General features: G+C 37.6%; 2 protein-coding genes across 2 annotated transcripts; both read right to left on the minus strand.

The window, feature by feature from the left end:
- Positions 1–734: 734 nt before the first annotated feature.
- On the minus strand, positions 735–14,107 carry LOC111796060 (serine/threonine-protein phosphatase BSL1). Its single transcript, XM_087123944.1, has 21 exons — positions 13,750–14,107; positions 13,448–13,508; positions 13,270–13,348; positions 13,085–13,164; positions 12,917–13,011; positions 12,110–12,209; positions 11,944–12,013; positions 8,796–8,897; positions 8,577–8,658; positions 8,312–8,482; positions 7,849–8,038; positions 7,552–7,744; positions 7,303–7,470; positions 6,950–7,188; positions 5,637–5,721; positions 5,457–5,555; positions 5,184–5,383; positions 5,037–5,112; positions 1,779–1,914; positions 1,241–1,380; positions 735–1,157 (listed from the first exon to the last, which is right to left on the minus strand). The coding sequence occupies exons 1-21, from the start codon at positions 13,952–13,954 to the stop codon at positions 1,074–1,076; spliced, it is 2,655 nt and encodes an 884-aa protein (XP_086980070.1). The 5' UTR covers positions 13,955–14,107; the 3' UTR covers positions 735–1,073.
- An 823-nt stretch (positions 14,108–14,930) lies between these two features.
- Positions 14,931–16,576, minus strand: LOC111794757 (uncharacterized). Its single transcript, XM_023676894.2, has one exon. It carries the CDS (start codon positions 16,366–16,368, stop codon positions 15,154–15,156), a length of 1,215 nt encoding a protein of 404 aa, XP_023532662.2. The 5' UTR covers positions 16,369–16,576; the 3' UTR covers positions 14,931–15,153.
- Between the last annotated feature and the right edge of the window lie 1,722 nt (positions 16,577–18,298).

The following is an 18,298-nucleotide window of genomic DNA, read 5'->3' on the forward strand; positions in this document are numbered from 1 at the left end:
TAAACCCTAAACCCTAAACCCTAAACCCTAAACCCTAAACCCTAAACCCTAAACCCTAAACCCTAAACCCTAAACCCTAAACCCTAAACCCTAAACCCTAAACCCTAAACCCTAAACCCTAAACCCTAAACCCTAAACCCTAAACCCTAAACCCTAAACCCTAAAAACCCTAAACCCTAAACCCTAAACCCTAAACCCTAAACCCTAAACTCAAACCTTCCGACAAGACCCTCATGGAGCCACCCAAATCACTAACTGAAAATTCTTTGTTTCTTTCGATCTTTTTTGACGAATCTGTGAGGAACGCTCAAGTTTGATGAATCTTACACATATAATTGGTTAAAATACGAATTTTTTTCACTTTCACTTCTGGGCCATTTTGCAGTCAAATTCCAAAGGTGTTAGCATAGGAACTTTTTTACCCTTTGAGATAGGGTCGTTAACTCGATCTAAAAAGTTGTTTTGTCATTTTAGTATCATAGCATATCTGCTATTGTCTATTTAAAACCTAACCTTTGTATCATTTTTTTTTTATTAACTACACTGGTTAATATCAATCTATCATTTGTTAATACACATTATTTATAATAATATACTTATTTAATGATTCTCAGGTTAAAACTGTCTACAAGACAGACATCAGTGCTCGAGTAAAATGATATTAGTATGGTTCTGGAGAGTGGAGATTGCTGCTATAAGGAAAAAAAAAAATGCATCATCAATGTATTATATAATGGACATAATTCGAACACATTGTGAGGTGAAAAATTAAATACACAGTTTATTTTACAACACCAACACTCCCTGCAAAATCTATGTTTGGAAGCAGAGCCTTACAACCTAAGTTGCACCCATAGACTAAACACCACATATATTACAATTTTATAAAACGTTACCCAAATGTCGAGAAAATGAACCACTGTCTTATGGTTTGTGCCACATCAGTCTTCCATGAACTAAAAAGCTATGGCGCAATCATTTTGTTGTGTTGAAATGCAGAAAGATGTTGCTCGCTGAGGGTACTGGGGAATCACACCGAATCTTAACCCCATAACCAAGGCAATAAGGTAAATTCATATATAAGCAAGAGAGCTACGATCTAGATCAGGCTGTGGGCGGCCACGGGTTGGAGTTGGAGGTCTCTGAATGTTAAGTTCCTGTAAGAACCAGCACAAGGAAAAGTTCAGGCACCTTTGCTAGTACTTGGGCATTCCAGACATTTAAATTCAAAGGGCTCTACCTGCATCCAAGTGTCCTCAATGATGCGTTCTGGAGATGTTTCTGGCGACTGGAGAGGCGGAGGCAAGGGATGGATCAACTTTGGGACCACGACCAATCCCCTCCCAATAACCAATATGGCGCCAGCATTGTTTGCAGTTCCTACATATTGGAGTCATTAGGTCCAGTAACGTTGCTATGCAGAGAAATAATGGTAAAGGTATATTTTGATGATTGTGTCCATTAAATTTATAACCTATATTTTTTTTTTTAACTTCTGATTTTGATTCTAATAACACTTTGCCATTAATATTATTATTTAAATATTGATTTAACACCTTGGTTACTAGTTAAACTAACGAATTATAATTTGGCACAATACACCACAGGTTGTACCAGAGATTAGATTAGTGGGATGAAGTGAGGATGAATGGAAAAAATCAATTTAAACTAACTTTGCTGGACTTCCTATGACTTAATTTTAAAAACCAAAAATCAAATGACTACCAAATATCCATCCCAAAAAACTAAACAAACACAACTATTAGTTTCTTGCTTACCACAATAGTTAGTGGCAGAGAATAGAGTGATTAATTGTCCCTGAGCAAACCGTTCAAATCCGTCCATGACACACTCGTGGGCTCTTATTATGAGCTGCAATTTGTTTCTCTTGCAGAATTCTGTAACGCGATCAGGCTGCAAAAACAAACAAACAAACAAACAAAAAAAGAAAAAAAAACTAAATTCAAACTGCTGGTTCACGGCCTAAGTCTTTTTGTTCCATTGGCAAATGCAAAAATTTGTCCATAAAAAGAAACCATTTTTAAATAAAATAGAGAAAACGCCAGAAGCAAAAGCGATTATAAAAAACAAAAAATAAAATGTAAGAAGTCAGAAACAAACAGAGAATTACAAAAATAGGCTCTATGGATGATGTAGGGGTTGGACCCATTATTACTAAACATTTCGCCAACCACATCTCCAGTTTAGGTAAATATCTAATGGGCTCCCTGACGGGAGAGGTCATTTTTTGGGAGGAAATTCATCCTTAACACGATATCAAAGTCGTCCATCTTGACTATCACAAAGTCAATTTGTCCAGCCCAATTCCTTAGCTTGATCAGAGTTCTCTTTGCAACTCCTAAGATAAGTAGGGTCGTTGAATTTACGACTTCCATCTTTCTTGTATCTCAATACCAAAGAATGTTCAAGCGTTTCGTTTCAATCTCCATTATGAAGTTGTGGGTGGCTTCAGAGTCGACAATAGAGTTATTGATTGCTCTGTGGTTGACTCAGGCCTCGACATTCATTGCGTTCCACTGGCTCTTCTATCTCTCCCACTCTCTTAAGAAGAGCAGATATATACTTTAGGGCCTCCATGAGGAGGGTTTCCATGCTTTCGACTAACGGAGTTTCAACTTTTATCGTCTCGTACTCAGCTTCTAAACTCACTCCAAATTTTGTTCTAAATTAACCATAGTGGGTGTATACACCCCTATATTGACATAACAAGAGTAGTATAGAGCTAACTAACTAATATGAAAGCAAATAAAAGGAATTTGGAACGAGCATACGGCCATGGACAACATGTCCTAGACAAGTATGACTGGGACATCTGACACATGGTCACAGGCAATACGTTGGACAAGCTCAACCGTGACACTCGCCTCACATACCACACAATTAGTCAACACACCCCTCATGTCGCCTCTCGCCATAGGCGAGCACCCGAGTGCACCAATCGCAGGATTTATTTAATGGAGAACAGGTGGAGCCACTTTTAAACATTTTCACCAAATTTGCATTCAACATAATAAAATGGAATGGACTATTCTAATGAGCTTTTTGGTAATTTTTTTAAAGATAAAGGAACTGTTCATCAGGCTACTTGGTACTCCACAATAAAATGGAATTGCTGAAAGGAAGAAAAAAAAAACATTTACTTAAAGAAACACGTGCTATTAAATGCAGGTTACATGATCATAAAGCTATTAAATGCATTTTCTTGTGTTACTCTTTCAATAAAAAGGATTATAAAGGTTTCGATCCTCAAACAAAAACTTTTTCTTTTTCGTGAGCTTGGAGGTGCTTTTTAAGAAAACCAACCACATTTTACCCAAAATTGTCTTCGGGGAAAAACCAAATTTGGAAGACAACCACATTTTAACATTTACCCAAATGTTACTAGTCCTTCAATGGTGTAGAAACTTCTCAACCTCGAAGAGAAATACTACAAACTGATCCAACTAATCAAGTGATACTTTGCTAGTTGTGTCTAATCTTGATGTTTCCATAACCATTAAAAAAGGTATTCGAAGTTAGATAAATGAGTTGTTTGTTCCAAGGAATATTCATGAAGATCTAGAAGATCCGAATTGGAAACTAGCCATTATAGAAGAGATGAAAATGTTCTAAAACAAAGTGGGACTTGGAAAACAGTTGAGTTTCCAAAAGATAAGAAGCCGTGGGTGTTTATCATAAAATGTAATGCAGATGGCAATGTTGAAAGAAACAAGGTCATACTAGTAGCTAAATGGGCAAACAACTACTTTAAATGGGCAATTTTACCATCATGATTTTAAAAATTCCTTTCTCAATAGCAATCTTGAGGAAGAGGTTTTCATGACCTTGTCACTAGGTTTACAAAAAGAACTTGGATGTTATAAAATTCGCAGATGAAAGAAACCTCTTTAAGGTCTTAAATAGCCTTAAGAGTGTTTGGCTTGTGCGCTCTGAAAAACGTGTGTACATATAGTTTTTCTTCGACTCAAGTAAATCATACTATATTTATAAACACATTGAGAATAATAAAATCTCAATTTTGAATGTTCATGGATGATATTATTCTCAAAGGCGATGAAGAACCAGGTCCAGCTAATCTCAAGAAAAATCTTGCAAATGAGTTTTGAAATCAAGGACTCGGGAATATTGAAATATTTTCTAGGAATGGAATTCAAAAAATCGAATAAGGGTATCATTGTTAATGTCCTTGACTTACGGATTACTTGGTTGTAGAAACTCCTATTAAACCTAATATATGTTACAAGTAGCAAAAGCAAAAAAAAAAAAAAAAAAAAAAAAGTAACAAAGGACATAGAAGAGTACCAAAAACATGGTATGTGAGTTTATGCATGCACCTGAACTGATTCATTTTGAAGCTGTCTACAGAATTTTGAGGTATCTAAAGGGGCACCTGGGAAGAGGTATTTTGTTCAAAAAGCATAATCACTTCCAAATAAAAGTTTATAGTGATGCAAGTTAGGCAAGAAGTACGACAGGTAGAAGTTCTACCTCTATTTACTATTTATTTGTTGGAGGGAACTAGGTTACTTGGAGAAGTAAAAAACAAAATGTAGGGCCTAGGAGTGGTATTGAAGCAGAGTTTAGAGCTTTAGTCCATGAAATTTGAGAGGGTGCATGGATCAAAGATATTTAAAGAATTGAAGGTTCCTCTAAAAGACACCTATATTGACTCATTGTGACAATGAAGTTGTCATCTCTATTGACGGGAATAACAAAACACTAACACCTAGTTAAGGCTTGGGTGAATGACCCTAACAAGCAAGCTAATATTGAAGGAATGACCTTGATTTAAAGAACATTTGTGTAACTCCTTGCCTTGTTAGGAGATATTTGTGTAATTCCCAACCTTAAGTCGGGAGATATGTGTGTAATCCCATTAAATAAGAGAAGTAGTTGACCTCTTTTTCTATATTATTACCTAATATCTAGGGAAGTAGTTGCAACACTAGTATTCAAATAGGAAAGAACACTTGAATCTTATGTAATATATATGTAGCAACTAGTAACTAGCATACCCCAAAGGTGACAAGACCGGGCCCCCTAGCATTTGGTCTTAGACCTTCAACACTATCATTTTCCGTTGGATCAGACCTGCAAACAAACATAATAATCCACAATCCAGATGAAATAACAAACAAAAGTCAGAAAGAATTTAAATATACCAGAGGAGATCCATCAAAATAATAGATCCTGCATCCATTGTAATGGGTCGTTCAAGCTTCTCTATTTGCTCAACCGTGTGTATTGATCGCCCTATGCCTCCGTGCATGCAAATAATTTTCTTTTCGATCAACGCAGCAAGTGGAAGGTAGTTGAAGAGTTGATTGAAGCGCGTCCACGCCCAAATTCCATCACTCTCTCCCTACATACACCTACGTTACTGGCTCTAATTAACTTCAAGTAATATTAATGTTGTAATACATATCCATTCCTACCATTCTCTCTATGCATTCAAGACGAAAACCAAATAGTGCATTTATATCCGCAGCCTCATGGTTTCCACGTATTAAGTGAACATTATCAGGGTATTCAATCTGCAAAATTGTAACCAAGCCAATATACTGTTACACGAGTGACATAAGAGATCATTAACAAATTTTAAAATAAAATCTTTCCTTGAGAGCAAGAAGTAAAGTTATAGTCTCCAAGCTGTGCTGTCCTCGGTCAACATAATCTCCCAAAAACAAGTAATCAATGTACCTGAAACATTGTTTAAAAGAAAACAAAAAGAATCTCACTTATTCTTCAGATAATTAATTCGTGAAGAGAATCATGACAATGGCTGACAAGTGAAAACCATTTAGGGCTGTAATTATAACAGATCTGTTAGGTTCATGTAGCATATATGACAGATTATATTAACAGAAGAATTTGTACTTCAACAAGAGGAAAGCTTTATCAAAAACATTAACCTCTGAAATTAGTTAAAAAAAAAACAAATTTAACAAGAAACGAGGCGAACTTTCATATAAAAGGCACCAACCAGCCGAAACAGCCTGATCTACATTTATGTGAATGCAAAATCATAATTATAATGAGACCACCACCAATAATTTATGAGTACCCAAAATTTAAACTAAATGTAAGATGAAGAGAATCCCAGGTTAAACTGTCGCATGCTCAATGTCAAGCAACAACCACAAGCACTTAAGCAAGAATTTTATAGGTTGAAGATGTAAAACTAATTGGACGAAAAACTCTCATAAAGTAAGTCATATCCTTCTTTTGAATTAAGCAAATAAAGCTTTCCTTGAGACACAAATTAACAGAAATTCTGCTTCCAAATGATCCCAGAATTTGATGAAGAATTCCATGATGACACCATCAGGCACCAGTGCTTTGTTCCTCCCAAGCCCTTTAAAAGGGCGTTTGTTTCAAGTTTTTGGAATCGAAAAAGAGGGGAAAATGGCTACAGATTTTCAAAACCCTGGTTCGTTTCAAGTTTTTGAAGTAGGATGCCTATTAAAAGTTTTCCCAATATCATTTTGGAGGTTCAGAAACCTTCCAAACTCATGGATTTTCTTTTCTATTTTTTATTCTTTCTTTTTTTCTTTTCTTTTCATTTCCTTTACTTTTTTATTTTATATTTATTATCATTTACTCCACTTCTTTTCTGTAGTATTTAATTTTTGAAGTATAACTAATTATTCAGTGCTAATTATTAGTATTAATTAATTTTATTAAAATCATTCATTTGAGAATAATGATTAGTATTGATAGCGAAACTAATTCAAAAACCTAAAATTTAATGCATACTATTTATAGTATACTTATTATGAATGAAAATTAAATTAAAATTTAAGATATATTATTGTTTTATTAATAAATTATTTAATGGTATAAGATTTATAAATATATCTCATTTAATATAACTTACTCCACCATGCACAACATTTAATTTTTAAAATATAAATTTGGCTATACTCACGTTATGTCTCCAGCTGGGGAGGGAAATCCATACTCATCAAAAAGCCTCATCAAATCACCAAACTGTCCATGAAGATCGCCAAATACTTTAACTGGAGCTTTAAGCTGTAGAACTGTCGGCTCATGCATAAAGATCTGTTCAGCAGCATAACAAAGCTCACCCACTTCATAGGAATCTAGGAAAAACCTCCTATTAGCAGGGGCTTTCCAATTCCGAGGTCTAAGTAAAATTGAAATGACCTGCAATGGAGTCGAGAAAAAATAACAAACTGCAGATATGAAAACGAGAGCAAAAACTTCCAAAATGGTTTATATGAAACAATAAATCATTTAGGTAACATATGCAGAAACTACCTTCTTGTGTAAGCCCTGAGGAGATTTCTGCCTGGTGAACTTCCTGGTAGGATATGACAAGTCGTTGTTTGATGGAATCATTCTTCTACTCTCGTTTTCAAATTGATCCAAAGACAATTGTCTCACCATCCCACCAAGATTACCTATAGCCTCTTTAGCTACTACAACCTGGAGCGGGAAAATAGACTACTTTATAACAAGAATGTAAGAGAAAGTCATAGAATGTTAGTGATTTAAAAGGGAACACACTGCTCTTGGATGCAACCGGACATCAGCTTCATAGTCACTAGCATCTGAAGTTGTATCGGTAGCTCGTGAGTTGTCATCTGAAACAGGTGTGTCTTCAGCAGAAGCAGACTGAACCGCATGCCAGACAGCACTAGCAGCCTCGGCTTCAGCAGCAGAAGCCTCCCTCAATTTCTCCAAGGAACTTTTATCCATGCTGAAAAAGATATACTTGCATAAAATATTTTTACCAAGCTGGAACAAATGCAATCATTATGAACACCCTAAGGACAAGCGCAAGAAATATCTTCACAATAATACCTCATGCCACCGGCTGAAGGATTCTCCAGTCCACCATCTGAATATGGTAATGTCGCAGATGAACTTATATTAGATTGATTGACTTTCGGACTTGTTATAAGAGATTCTCTCTCTGATGTTATCACAGGAGAATTGATTTCAGACTGAAAAGATGAATTTTCTGCAACCAAAAAATCATCTAGCAGCGTATCTGCAAAACAACATTTCTTATGACAACGTCAAACGTGGTACAACAAATTTACTAATGACTTCAAATATAAATCAAACATAACATCCAGATAAAAGTAACTCATTGTTGCAAATACCTAACATCTGAAACACAGGATTGCACAGAAAATCATCAAACAACTTACAGGGGCAATAGTGCTGTGTGTGTGTGTGTGTGTGTGACCACTGAAGTAACATTGTTGCTTTCTCCTACGTAACTATGAAACTCGTATTACAACTCTTTAAATTTTCTTACCCCCTCTAAGACCACCATAAATGTAAATTCGGACACCAACAGATGCAGCTGCATGCCGACAGCGACGCATAAGCTCCAAAGAGGAATCATAATCAGGGTGACTTTTGTTCGCACGTGATGAAGTTACCAGCCCATTTCTATCCAACCAAACTCCAGCAGCAGTGTCCAATACTATTAAATGCAAAGAAAACAAATGAATACTGCATAAATAGATGTATAATGTAGATACAAAGTAATGTTATCACCCTATAACAACAAAGAATACCTGCAATATTTGCTTCTCCTTCTATTGCACGTCCACCCCTAAGAGTACCTCCTGTAACATGCAGTCGTGCACCAACAAAAACCTAATAATACGCAAGCCAAATTGCAAAAATCAGATGGCCACATGGTTCGGACACCAAGGAAATGAAAACTAGCAAATGACTCCCCCCAACCCCCCTAGAAGTAGTCAGCCCCCCTTTAGAAGTAGTCAGTCACTTACTGCAGCATGTTGATATCTAGGCGACGGAGATACCCCAGGTGCAAGGGTCCACTCCCACTGGCCATTTCTATGCATCAACAACCCATATGCATCTGCCAACGGCTGAAAAGAAACAAAAACACAATATAATTGGGCGGAGAAGTCCCAGTAAGGAACTATTGTTCAGTTATAGAAGTCAAAGAGCAAAGGCGGAGCACAAAAGGCAAACAAAGCATGTGGTTCCGTTTCATTCTCAAGGACATTTCTCCCTTATCTTAGTAATATCAAACATACCACAAACTATTGGTGCTTCCTCTCCTTCCTCTTGTCATCCAGCCACCCTCCTGATAGACCCCAAGTCACTAAAGTATATTGTTGCACGTCTAAAATTAGCTTGCTTGTTTTTCTTATTCTTTTAAGATTGGTACATTTGCCTTTTATAATATACAAATGATAAAATAAATCTTAGATACTAAGTAACCAGATAAGATAAATCTAAATAAATCTCTAATAACAAAATAGGATAAATCTAAATAAATCTTTAGTTACTAGGTAACAGTATAGATAAGATTAACTATTTCTCTTATTTAATGGGATTATATAAATATTCCTTAGACCAAGCTTTTTTTTTTCAACACTCCCCTTCAATCTGCATCCATTCCCCGCTTGGATACGAACTCATGAAACGTTGAGTTATAAAGCCCTTTTGTTAGTATATCTGCTAATTAAAGTTGAGATGGCAAATAACTCATGCATACTATTCCCTCCTCTAGTTTTTCCTTGATAAATGTCGATCAATTTCAATATGTTCTGTCCTATGATGCTGGATAGGATTATGTGCAATATTGATGGTTGATTTGTTGTCGCAGTACAATTTTATTGTACCTTCTCCCTTAATTTGTAAGTCATCAAGAATTATCTTCAACCATAAAAATTCACATAGCTCTTGTATAATAGCTCAAGATTCTGATACAACAGATGATCTAGCCAACACGTTTTGCTTCTTACTCCTCCATGTTACTAAATTACCTCCAAAAAAAAGTGCAATACCTATAGTAGATTTTTTATCTACTATCAATCCAACATAATCAGCATCACTGTAAGTTTCCAATACAAGGGAATTGTTCCTTTTGAACAAAATTCCTTTTCTTGGAGTTCCCTTCAGATAATTTAACACTCTATATGTTGTATGAAGGTGAGGCTCCCATAGATCATGCATGAATTGTCTAATTACACTTATGCTATGTTTGGTCGAAAGTGAGCTAGATATATTAGCTTACCCACTAGCCTCTGGTATATTTGTCTGTCCACCCAATTTTTTGATGGGGATCCATTGGCGTTGGTGCAGGTTTACATCCGCTTTTCCTTGTTTCCACTAATAAATCCATTACATACTTTTGTTGTGATATGAAAATGCCCTGAGCTGAGTACACTAGTTCAATACCTAGAAAAAACTTTAGCCTCCCAAGTTCCTTGATCTCAAATTCTTTCATCAATCTCCTTATGAGTTCACTCTTTTCTTCTTCATTATCTCCAGTGACTATGATGTCATCCACATACACTAGAAGCACTGTAACTCCCCTTGTTTCTGAGTGCTTGATAAAGACAGTGTGATCTCCTTTACTTTTCTTATACCCAAAGTCTTTCATTACCTTTGTGAATTTTCCAAACCATGCTCTCTGATTGTTTTAGTCCATACAAGGCTTTTCTCAATTTGCATACTTTACCTTTTGTGCTTTCAAATCTTGGAGGAATGTTCATGTAGATTTTCTCACCTAGATCGCCATAAAGAAATGCATTCTTCACATCATACTGTGTGAGCTGCCACTTTAAGTTAGCAGCTAAAAATAACAATATTCTTACGGTATTCATCTTTGCAACCATGACAAATGTTTCTTGGTAATCTATCTCATAAGTTTGAGTATATCCCCTAGCTACCAACCTTGCCTTATACATTTCCAACGTTCCATCAGTTTTGTACTTTACTGTGAAAAGGCATCTACACCCAGCTATATTTTTTTCTTTTAGCTATAACTTCCCACGTGTTATTCTTTTCTAGAGCATATATTCCTTCTGTCATAGCATCCTGTCATTCCCTTTTGAATAAAGCTTCATAAATTGTGTTAGGTATAACTATTGAATTTAGACTTATAATGAAACTTTTGTGTAATGAGGATAGCCTTTCAAGAGAGATATAGTTTGATAGGAGTATAAGGGTCATTTTGTGCATTCTCCAATAGGTTTTCAGAGAGCTATGGGTCTATCATCTATCGGTACCTCTGTTGCATCTTCATTGTGAGTAGAGTCAAATGTTTGGACTTATATTGGTTTTGAAATGTCTTTCCTTCTAGCATATACCTAAGAGAATAGCGGATCTGGTAATGATGGTGGAACATAAGGTTCAGTTGGTACCTCTATAGTAGTAGGAAATGGCTCATCGATAGCAAGTGTGGACTCAATAACTGGTTCTGTGAGATGGTTATTTAGTGTATCTAAAGGTTCAATAGTTTCCCAAGGACTCTCTTCAATCTCTATGTTCTCCATATGAAGAGAGTCCTTAGAGAAGAATGGTTTATGTTCAGTCAAAGTTACATCAATTGAAGTGTAAAACTTTCTAGATATGGGATTACAACGTTTGTTCCCTTTTGTGGTCGAATAATATCCTAAAAAGACACATTTTATTGCTCTTGGATCAACTTTACCACTTTGGTTGTGAAAATGAACAAAGGCAATGCACCCAGATATTGGGATGTGAGGCCATTTGATGTCCGACAGTGAGGATAAAATTGGTTGACGATATTTTTTTATTTACTCAATCCTAACAATAATGACCCTTATTGAAAGAAACTTTATTTTTTAAAAATGAAATAAAAAGAAAATGTATTATGCATACTGAGGAGCAAGAAGATGAAAAAAACATCCTTCGGTAATAATTATAGGCTTTTAGAAAATGTCTTATAGTTTGAAAACAAAATTAAAGAGATAAGAAAACATATACACATAACACTTGTTGAATAAAAAGATATAATAAAGTCCACAATTTTCCACAAACTAGATGGCATCAAATACAATATGCCTATGTAAAAAGTTGATCAACATAAGCAAAGGATTCTTTTTTAGAATGACTAACAATGTTAGATTATATCTACTAGAAAAAGGTTTGTCATACTGTGCCTGAAGAGTCTCTTCCCCCACAAAGCAGAAACATACCATCTGATCGCGCACTAGCTGTTGCATACCTACAAAGAAACATACATCGTTGTAACTTTCCACAACGTGTAGAGATAGAGAACACTAGAAGTTTTATTCTTAGGTGAGACAAATAGCACACTCACATCCGAGCAGATGGCCTATCACCTTCCGGGTTCAACCTCTGCCAGGCATATGGTTTCTGGGCAGTATCTAGAGCCCAAGCATCAGAGAGAACTCTTTTTCCTGATAAGGAACATAAAAGGTAAAAAGTCTTATGTAATCTTTATATGTCCAATTAGCATAAATTTGCATCAGTTTTAAAGCTAAGAACACAATATATTATGGCAAGACTCTATTTTCTTTTTTGTGTAGTATGAAAGGACATACGATGGTCATATTTGAATTCCTTAAAAAAAGAAAAAGAAACCATAAAAAAAACACAACAGAAACAGCCAAAACAGCTAAAACAAAAACAATAGCGAAGCCAACCTAAAAGGAAGGGCACCAACAGTTTAGAATGAGAAACAAAGAATAATTACAAAACTCTTTAGACACTGATGCCTAGCAGAAGGTATTAAATCTAGCTATGGATCAAACCTCCTCCCACATCGCAAGACCTATCTCCTTCTTTGTAGGCTAAGGAATCCTCATCCTTTAGGTTATTTCTTCTTCTTTTTCTTTCTCTTTTTATTTTTCTTTAGTACATCATTCTTTGTTGTTTATCCCAGAATATATAGTACATTAAACAGTTTTGTGTCTTTTTGTTACAAACATGACTCTTTTGTAGTCCAACAAAAGTTGGTTTTTATAAAAATGTAGATAGATCGCGATTTCCTCTTTCTTGAAATTAAATTAATTCCAGGTATTTCAAACCAAGCAGTAAACTAGCCGCAGAGTCCAATAAAAGAATAAAACAATGAGCATATAATCAACTGTTCATTAGCACCCACCGTCATTGCCACTCACAGTAACCAGATATCTTTGAGCAACCAAGTCCATTACATGGCCATAGCGAGGTCCAGGTCCCTGTCCTTGTACCATCACCCTATATTCCCATTTTTATATAAGTTCAATGATTTCCCTACATCTTAAGTATAGAGGTACTGAGCTACTTTTACCTGTGCCACTTGAATTTATCATTTGTTAAATCAAGCACATAGATATCATCTGTGGAATGCCCAGCCGGACCAATGCCACCCTAACCAAAAAGATATAAACTCGTTAAAACAAGTATCAGCTTGAGAAACCATACAAGAAAGCCTCCCAAATTTTCAATTTTTGCCAACTTTTCTTATTCAATCACCTGGAAAACAACCATGGTACCAACTGCGGCTGCAGCATGTGCAGCCCTTGGTGATGGCGGCTCACCAGTGGGTCTGATTCTAATATTCAAACATCCAAGCAATAATAGTAAGCATATCCAAGTTAACTTCACAAGTAGAAGAACTGAGGTGTGTGTGTGTGTGTGTATAAAGTAATACCTGGTCCATTTCCTAGTTAGAACGTCATAGGAGTGCACCGAATTGGTCACACCCGCCAATCCTTCATGATTGCAACAAAATTATCAAAAAAATTAACCAATTGAAGAGTTCGGAAGTGGAGCCTATAGCGCTCATAGCTCACGAATTACATTCGAACAGATTTCTTATTCAAATAGGTTGAAATCAGGAGATATTCTATAAACTTCAGCACTAACATTCGGAACAGAAATAAAAATAATAATAGTAATAATAATGATAATAATAATAATAACAATTGCAGAGAAGGTTGAAGGGCAATTTACTAATTCCAGGAGCAGCAGAGGAGGCTCCACCCTCGATGGCAGTGGCGCCACCAAAGAGAATGAGACGGGGGCCGAAGGATTTAGTGGCAGCAACGGCAGTGAGGGTGTGACTGCATCGAGGCCCAGGAGCGTCATCGTCGGTGTCCCAATATGTCTCAAGTGGCCGATAAGATGGCGCCGGGTACAGCCATGGCTTTGAACCCATTATTACCAGGCCGCCCAAAGAAAATCTTGAGATCTAACAAACAAAACTGAAGTACAGATGATCGAAAGTTCCTAATCTGCAGAGAGGTATGGAAAGGTCGAACCCAATAGAATTAAACCAGAGGTGATTTTTTTGGGAGAGAAAAAAAACAGTAGTGGTGGGGCCCAAGCCTGAGTGAAGGAGGGTCCTTGGGGGGCTTGAGGTGTTTGACTTCCAAACTTGGATTTGGCAAGACATGTTTTGTCAACTAACGTCCAATGGTTTCGTCATGTAATCAACGGATATACGCGTAGGATCCCTTCCCTCTTTTTCATTACAACTCTCATATTATTTTATTCACATACTTCATACATGTCTTATGATAACAATAAATTGAGAAGAAAAGGAAGAAGTATCGAATGAGATGTTTAAAAATATATAAATTGGATAGGCTCAAATTCAAAACTCCCATCGGCTATGACAATATTTAGGATCTTTACTGTGGCCCTTCTTATTTCTAACCTTGAAATATGTAAAAATAAATCCATTCTTTCTGCCTTTTATTTTTACTACACAATAGGATCCCTACTGGGGAGCAGAACCATGCCACCGCATCGCTCAATCCAATTTGACGTATTTGCAATGTGGAATTGGCACCAAAAATTGATACATATGTTTCAGGACTGCTACAGACAGCCACCCATGGTGACCTAGGTTGGGTTGTTTGAGACCACAAACCATGTCTACCTGGGGGTGTATACAAAGGAATCTGGGAAACCAACCAGCTCAAAATCAAAATACTTTTCGAGGGGTTGAAGATGATAAAATTACATAAATTCTTTTTTTTTTTTTTTTTTTTTTCTCCTTTAAATTAAAATAATAAGGATATCTAGACCACTCACATACACATCCACTCACATTCGACTGGGAGCACCCAACCCATTCAATGCCAATCGCTCCACACAATATTGGAGCTTTATTTACGGCACCAAAATAGTAAAGAAATTAAATAATAATATTATTATATTAATAGGACACATAATTTTCCTCCTATTTTCAGAACTACAGATACACATTACCCTTTTTGTACTTCTCTCCCTTCGTCCACGGTGAAGGGAAGAGAGGCAGCCCACCCAAAATTTAAGATAATTAATTTAAGATAATGCAAAATTTGTTTCCCATCATGTCCTGGACGACACGTGTGAGTTTGCAGGCCTCGCCTAGCCTCTCCACTCGTTGCACTGCTGTCGAGGCCTGGTCTTCTGGTTTCCAGCCTTCAATGGGCATGGGGTCTGTACGGGTGGCACCATACAGTTGTATTGCAAGCACAAAGAACTGCTCAACGGAATCTCAGCCGTAGGATTAATTTCTATACCCGTCAGATAATTATGCTGTAAGTAGAGTATCTGTATATTAGCGGAGAGGAGGCGCTGGACGAAGCAAGCGGGTACCCGACCACTCAACCCGTTGTTGTTGAGGTACAGATTCTGTACCGTTGCCAGGAAGGGGGATATTGGACCCGACAACTTGTTGTAACTGAGATCGACGGTGGTGATTGAAACGTGATTCAGCGGTTCCACATGGCCGGAGAAGAGGTTGCGTTGTAACTGGAGGGAGGTGATGGGGAATGTGAATAGGCGGCCGGGTATCGTGCCGGTGAACTGGTTCGAGCTGAGGTCGAGATAACTCAACTGGTCGAGGCGGGTGAGGAGGCGGTCTACGGGGCCACCAAGGCGGTTCCAAGAGAGAGAGATATATTGGAGGGAGGGGGGGAGGGAGTTTGGACCAAGCCAACCGGAGAGAGCGTTATGTTTCAGGTCGAGACGAGTCAGGGTTCGGGAGAGGAAAAGAGGAAGAGGACCGGTGAGACGGTTGTGGCACAGAATGAGGTTGGATAATGCTGGAAGCAATCCCATGGAGCGAGGAATTTGTCCACTCAGTTGGTTGTAGCTCAGGTCCAGTGTCCTAAGCCTGCGTAGGCTGCCAACACCCGCAGGAATCTGGCCGGAGATTAAATTACGGCTGACAGCGAGGAAACGCAGGTTGCTCAAGTGGGAGAGTGTTTCTGGAAGAGGACCGTAGATCCGACCTGGAACGACGGAAAACTCCGCTAACGCAGAGAGCTTACCGATGGAGAGGTCTAATCGACCAATTAGACCAGGCGAACCAGCCCTGGAATCTCCGAGATTAAGGGTCACGACCTTGTTGGATTGACAGGAAACGCCTACGAAACTGCAGGGATCCGAAGTAAAATCCCAGGAAGCAAAAAAATTAGACCCTGGCATGTCTCTCAAACCCTTCCTAATGGATTGGAGAGCCAAAAAGTCGAGCGGATCTAGCATCGCGAATACATGCAAATGGATATTACAATGCACCAGAAAAAAGACCATGAATGCGCAGAGAAGGGGAGCTCTGGGACTGTGGAGCTTGGCCATTGCTGTTGGAGTGAATGCGAAGAACAATACCAAGTGGGTGGATTTATAGGGTGGCTTTTGGAAAGGGAGGATTGCTTTTCTACGAGAACTGAGAAGAAGGGAATCCCCTGTGAACGCTTTAAACGGCGGAACACAAATCAGCAACCAAAATTTGAAAAGGAAATGGAAAGAAGTGAAAAGGGAATGGTGGGTTTGGCTTGAGGGAGAAGCGAAGCGAAGCTGCTGCTGTTACTGTCATGTAGTCTCGACGGCTGCTTGAGACTACCAAGCAGCACTCTCTCCCTTGCCTCTGTTTCAAAGCCGCTGTATTTTATTATTACGACTGAAGCTTATTGGAGAAGGAGCAGAATATGACTCATGATTGCAGTTGTGCAGTAGAACATGAAGAAACGAAGAGAAGGGAGGGCAGTCTCGGGATTTCACTTCTTCTGATTTTTTTCTTTTTTCGTAGAATCAGTGGCTTGTTTCGTGTGGTTTTATTGTGATTTCCATATTTTTCAATTCATTCTTCTACAAAATTTAATCTTTCTGATTTTAAATGGATTAAGTTTAAGGTTAGTAAAAGGAGAAGCCAAAAATGTGATAAATACTCTGTAACGGATGGTGCGTTAATATTGTGTGTGCTATTATGGTGTTAAGTATTGTAAATTAAAAGCTTGTAATTTAATGAAGAGGTGTGATGATAAAACTTTCAAGGAATGCGTAAAATGATAATTATTTGGATGCATGGGAGGGATAAACATAATGTTGGTTTTAGTTTCTTTAAACTCACACTTCTCATGTTAGTGGATTTGAAAGTAATGTGGGTTGGTGGATTTGAAAGTAATGTGGGTTAGCGGATTTGAAAGTAATGTGGGTTGGAGTTGAAAGGAGTCAAAAGCCTATCCATGTAATGCTAGTTTATTGGTTCCATTCATCGTTCACCAACAATATAGTCTAATAAATATGATTGATTGATATTTCCGCATATTATCTAAAAAGACTACAAAGTAATGCAGTCTGTTTGTATTATATAACGGAGGGAGTATCTAATTCCTTGCATAAAGAAAAAGTAAAGATGGTCTGCTGTTTGTATACAAAAGCGACATGATGTCAAAGAAAGGGGTGGGGGATGCAAATTAAGTTGCTTATGCTTGGGACCAACATCAGATTCGGATTTCCATTTATGAAACTAAATTAAATTCCATGTCAAAGAAACGGGCATGGGAATCTATTGCCCAAAAGAGATCAAAAGTTTTTCGTGTAGTTTCTTCTAGCTATTCCATTATGGGAACTCATCCACCAGCCTCCACAATACTAGGGCGTATGATATAATGAGTCAAGAGCAGGAGAGATTTGCCGGGTTTCCTTAATTAGGGGTTACGAGTAAACAAATATGTACCCAAGCTTGCACCTCAGTAGAACGCATTCACATCGCACTGCATCCAATCCACTTGAGCAATGCCAATCTCATCCTGAATCTAGAAAATAACAAACCTAAACTTTAGGCACCAGGAATATCTAGGTAGCGCGCCATCCCAAAATAATGGAACCTGCGTTCTCAACAAAAACATAGCTCCAGAAGCAGAAGGAAAAGGAAAAGACAATAGGCATACTGGAAAGAAAATATCGCCCAAATTTTGAAGTCTCAATGAAATTCTCTAGGACGCCTAAAAAAAGGTGGGGATTGAGGGGTACAGCTGCAATACAATTCTGCTCCGATACTGACAAGGTAACCAAACTTTTAGCGCGTGTATGTGTCGAAACTCTCTCTTAAAAGACGCACAATTCATCATCAGACCAAACTGTGTGGTGTCTATATTCAAAAGCCTTGCACTTTGCACATTGCACATTGCACATTGAAGAGAAAGAAAGCAGAGACAATCACATTTCAAGGTTCTCAGTCCCGCAAAAACTTCTGAATCCACGTTCCAATCAAATGCCACATCTC

This window comes from Cucurbita pepo, chromosome 5 (genome assembly GCF_057944985.1).
Source record: "Cucurbita pepo subsp. pepo isolate OVF chromosome 5, ASM5794498v1, whole genome shotgun sequence".
In the NCBI taxonomy this organism is placed as follows: Eukaryota; Viridiplantae; Streptophyta; class Magnoliopsida; order Cucurbitales; family Cucurbitaceae; genus Cucurbita; species Cucurbita pepo.

Coding starts and splice junctions, on each gene's coding strand:
- LOC111796060 (XM_087123944.1), bottom strand. CDS start 13,954: ATGGGTTCAAAGCCATGGCTGTACCCGGCGCCATCTTATCGGCCACTT. Junction 7,745..7,848: donor CCTTCAGCCGGTGGCATGAG/GTATTATTGTGA, acceptor TATCTTTTTCAG/CATGGATAAAAGTTCCTTGG. Junction 7,471..7,551: donor TCCGGTTGCATCCAAGAGCA/GTGTGTTCCCTT, acceptor TTCCCGCTCCAG/GTTGTAGTAGCTAAAGAGGC.
- LOC111794757 (XM_023676894.2), bottom strand. CDS start 16,368: ATGGCCAAGCTCCACAGTCCCAGAGCTCCCCTTCTCTGCGCATTCATG.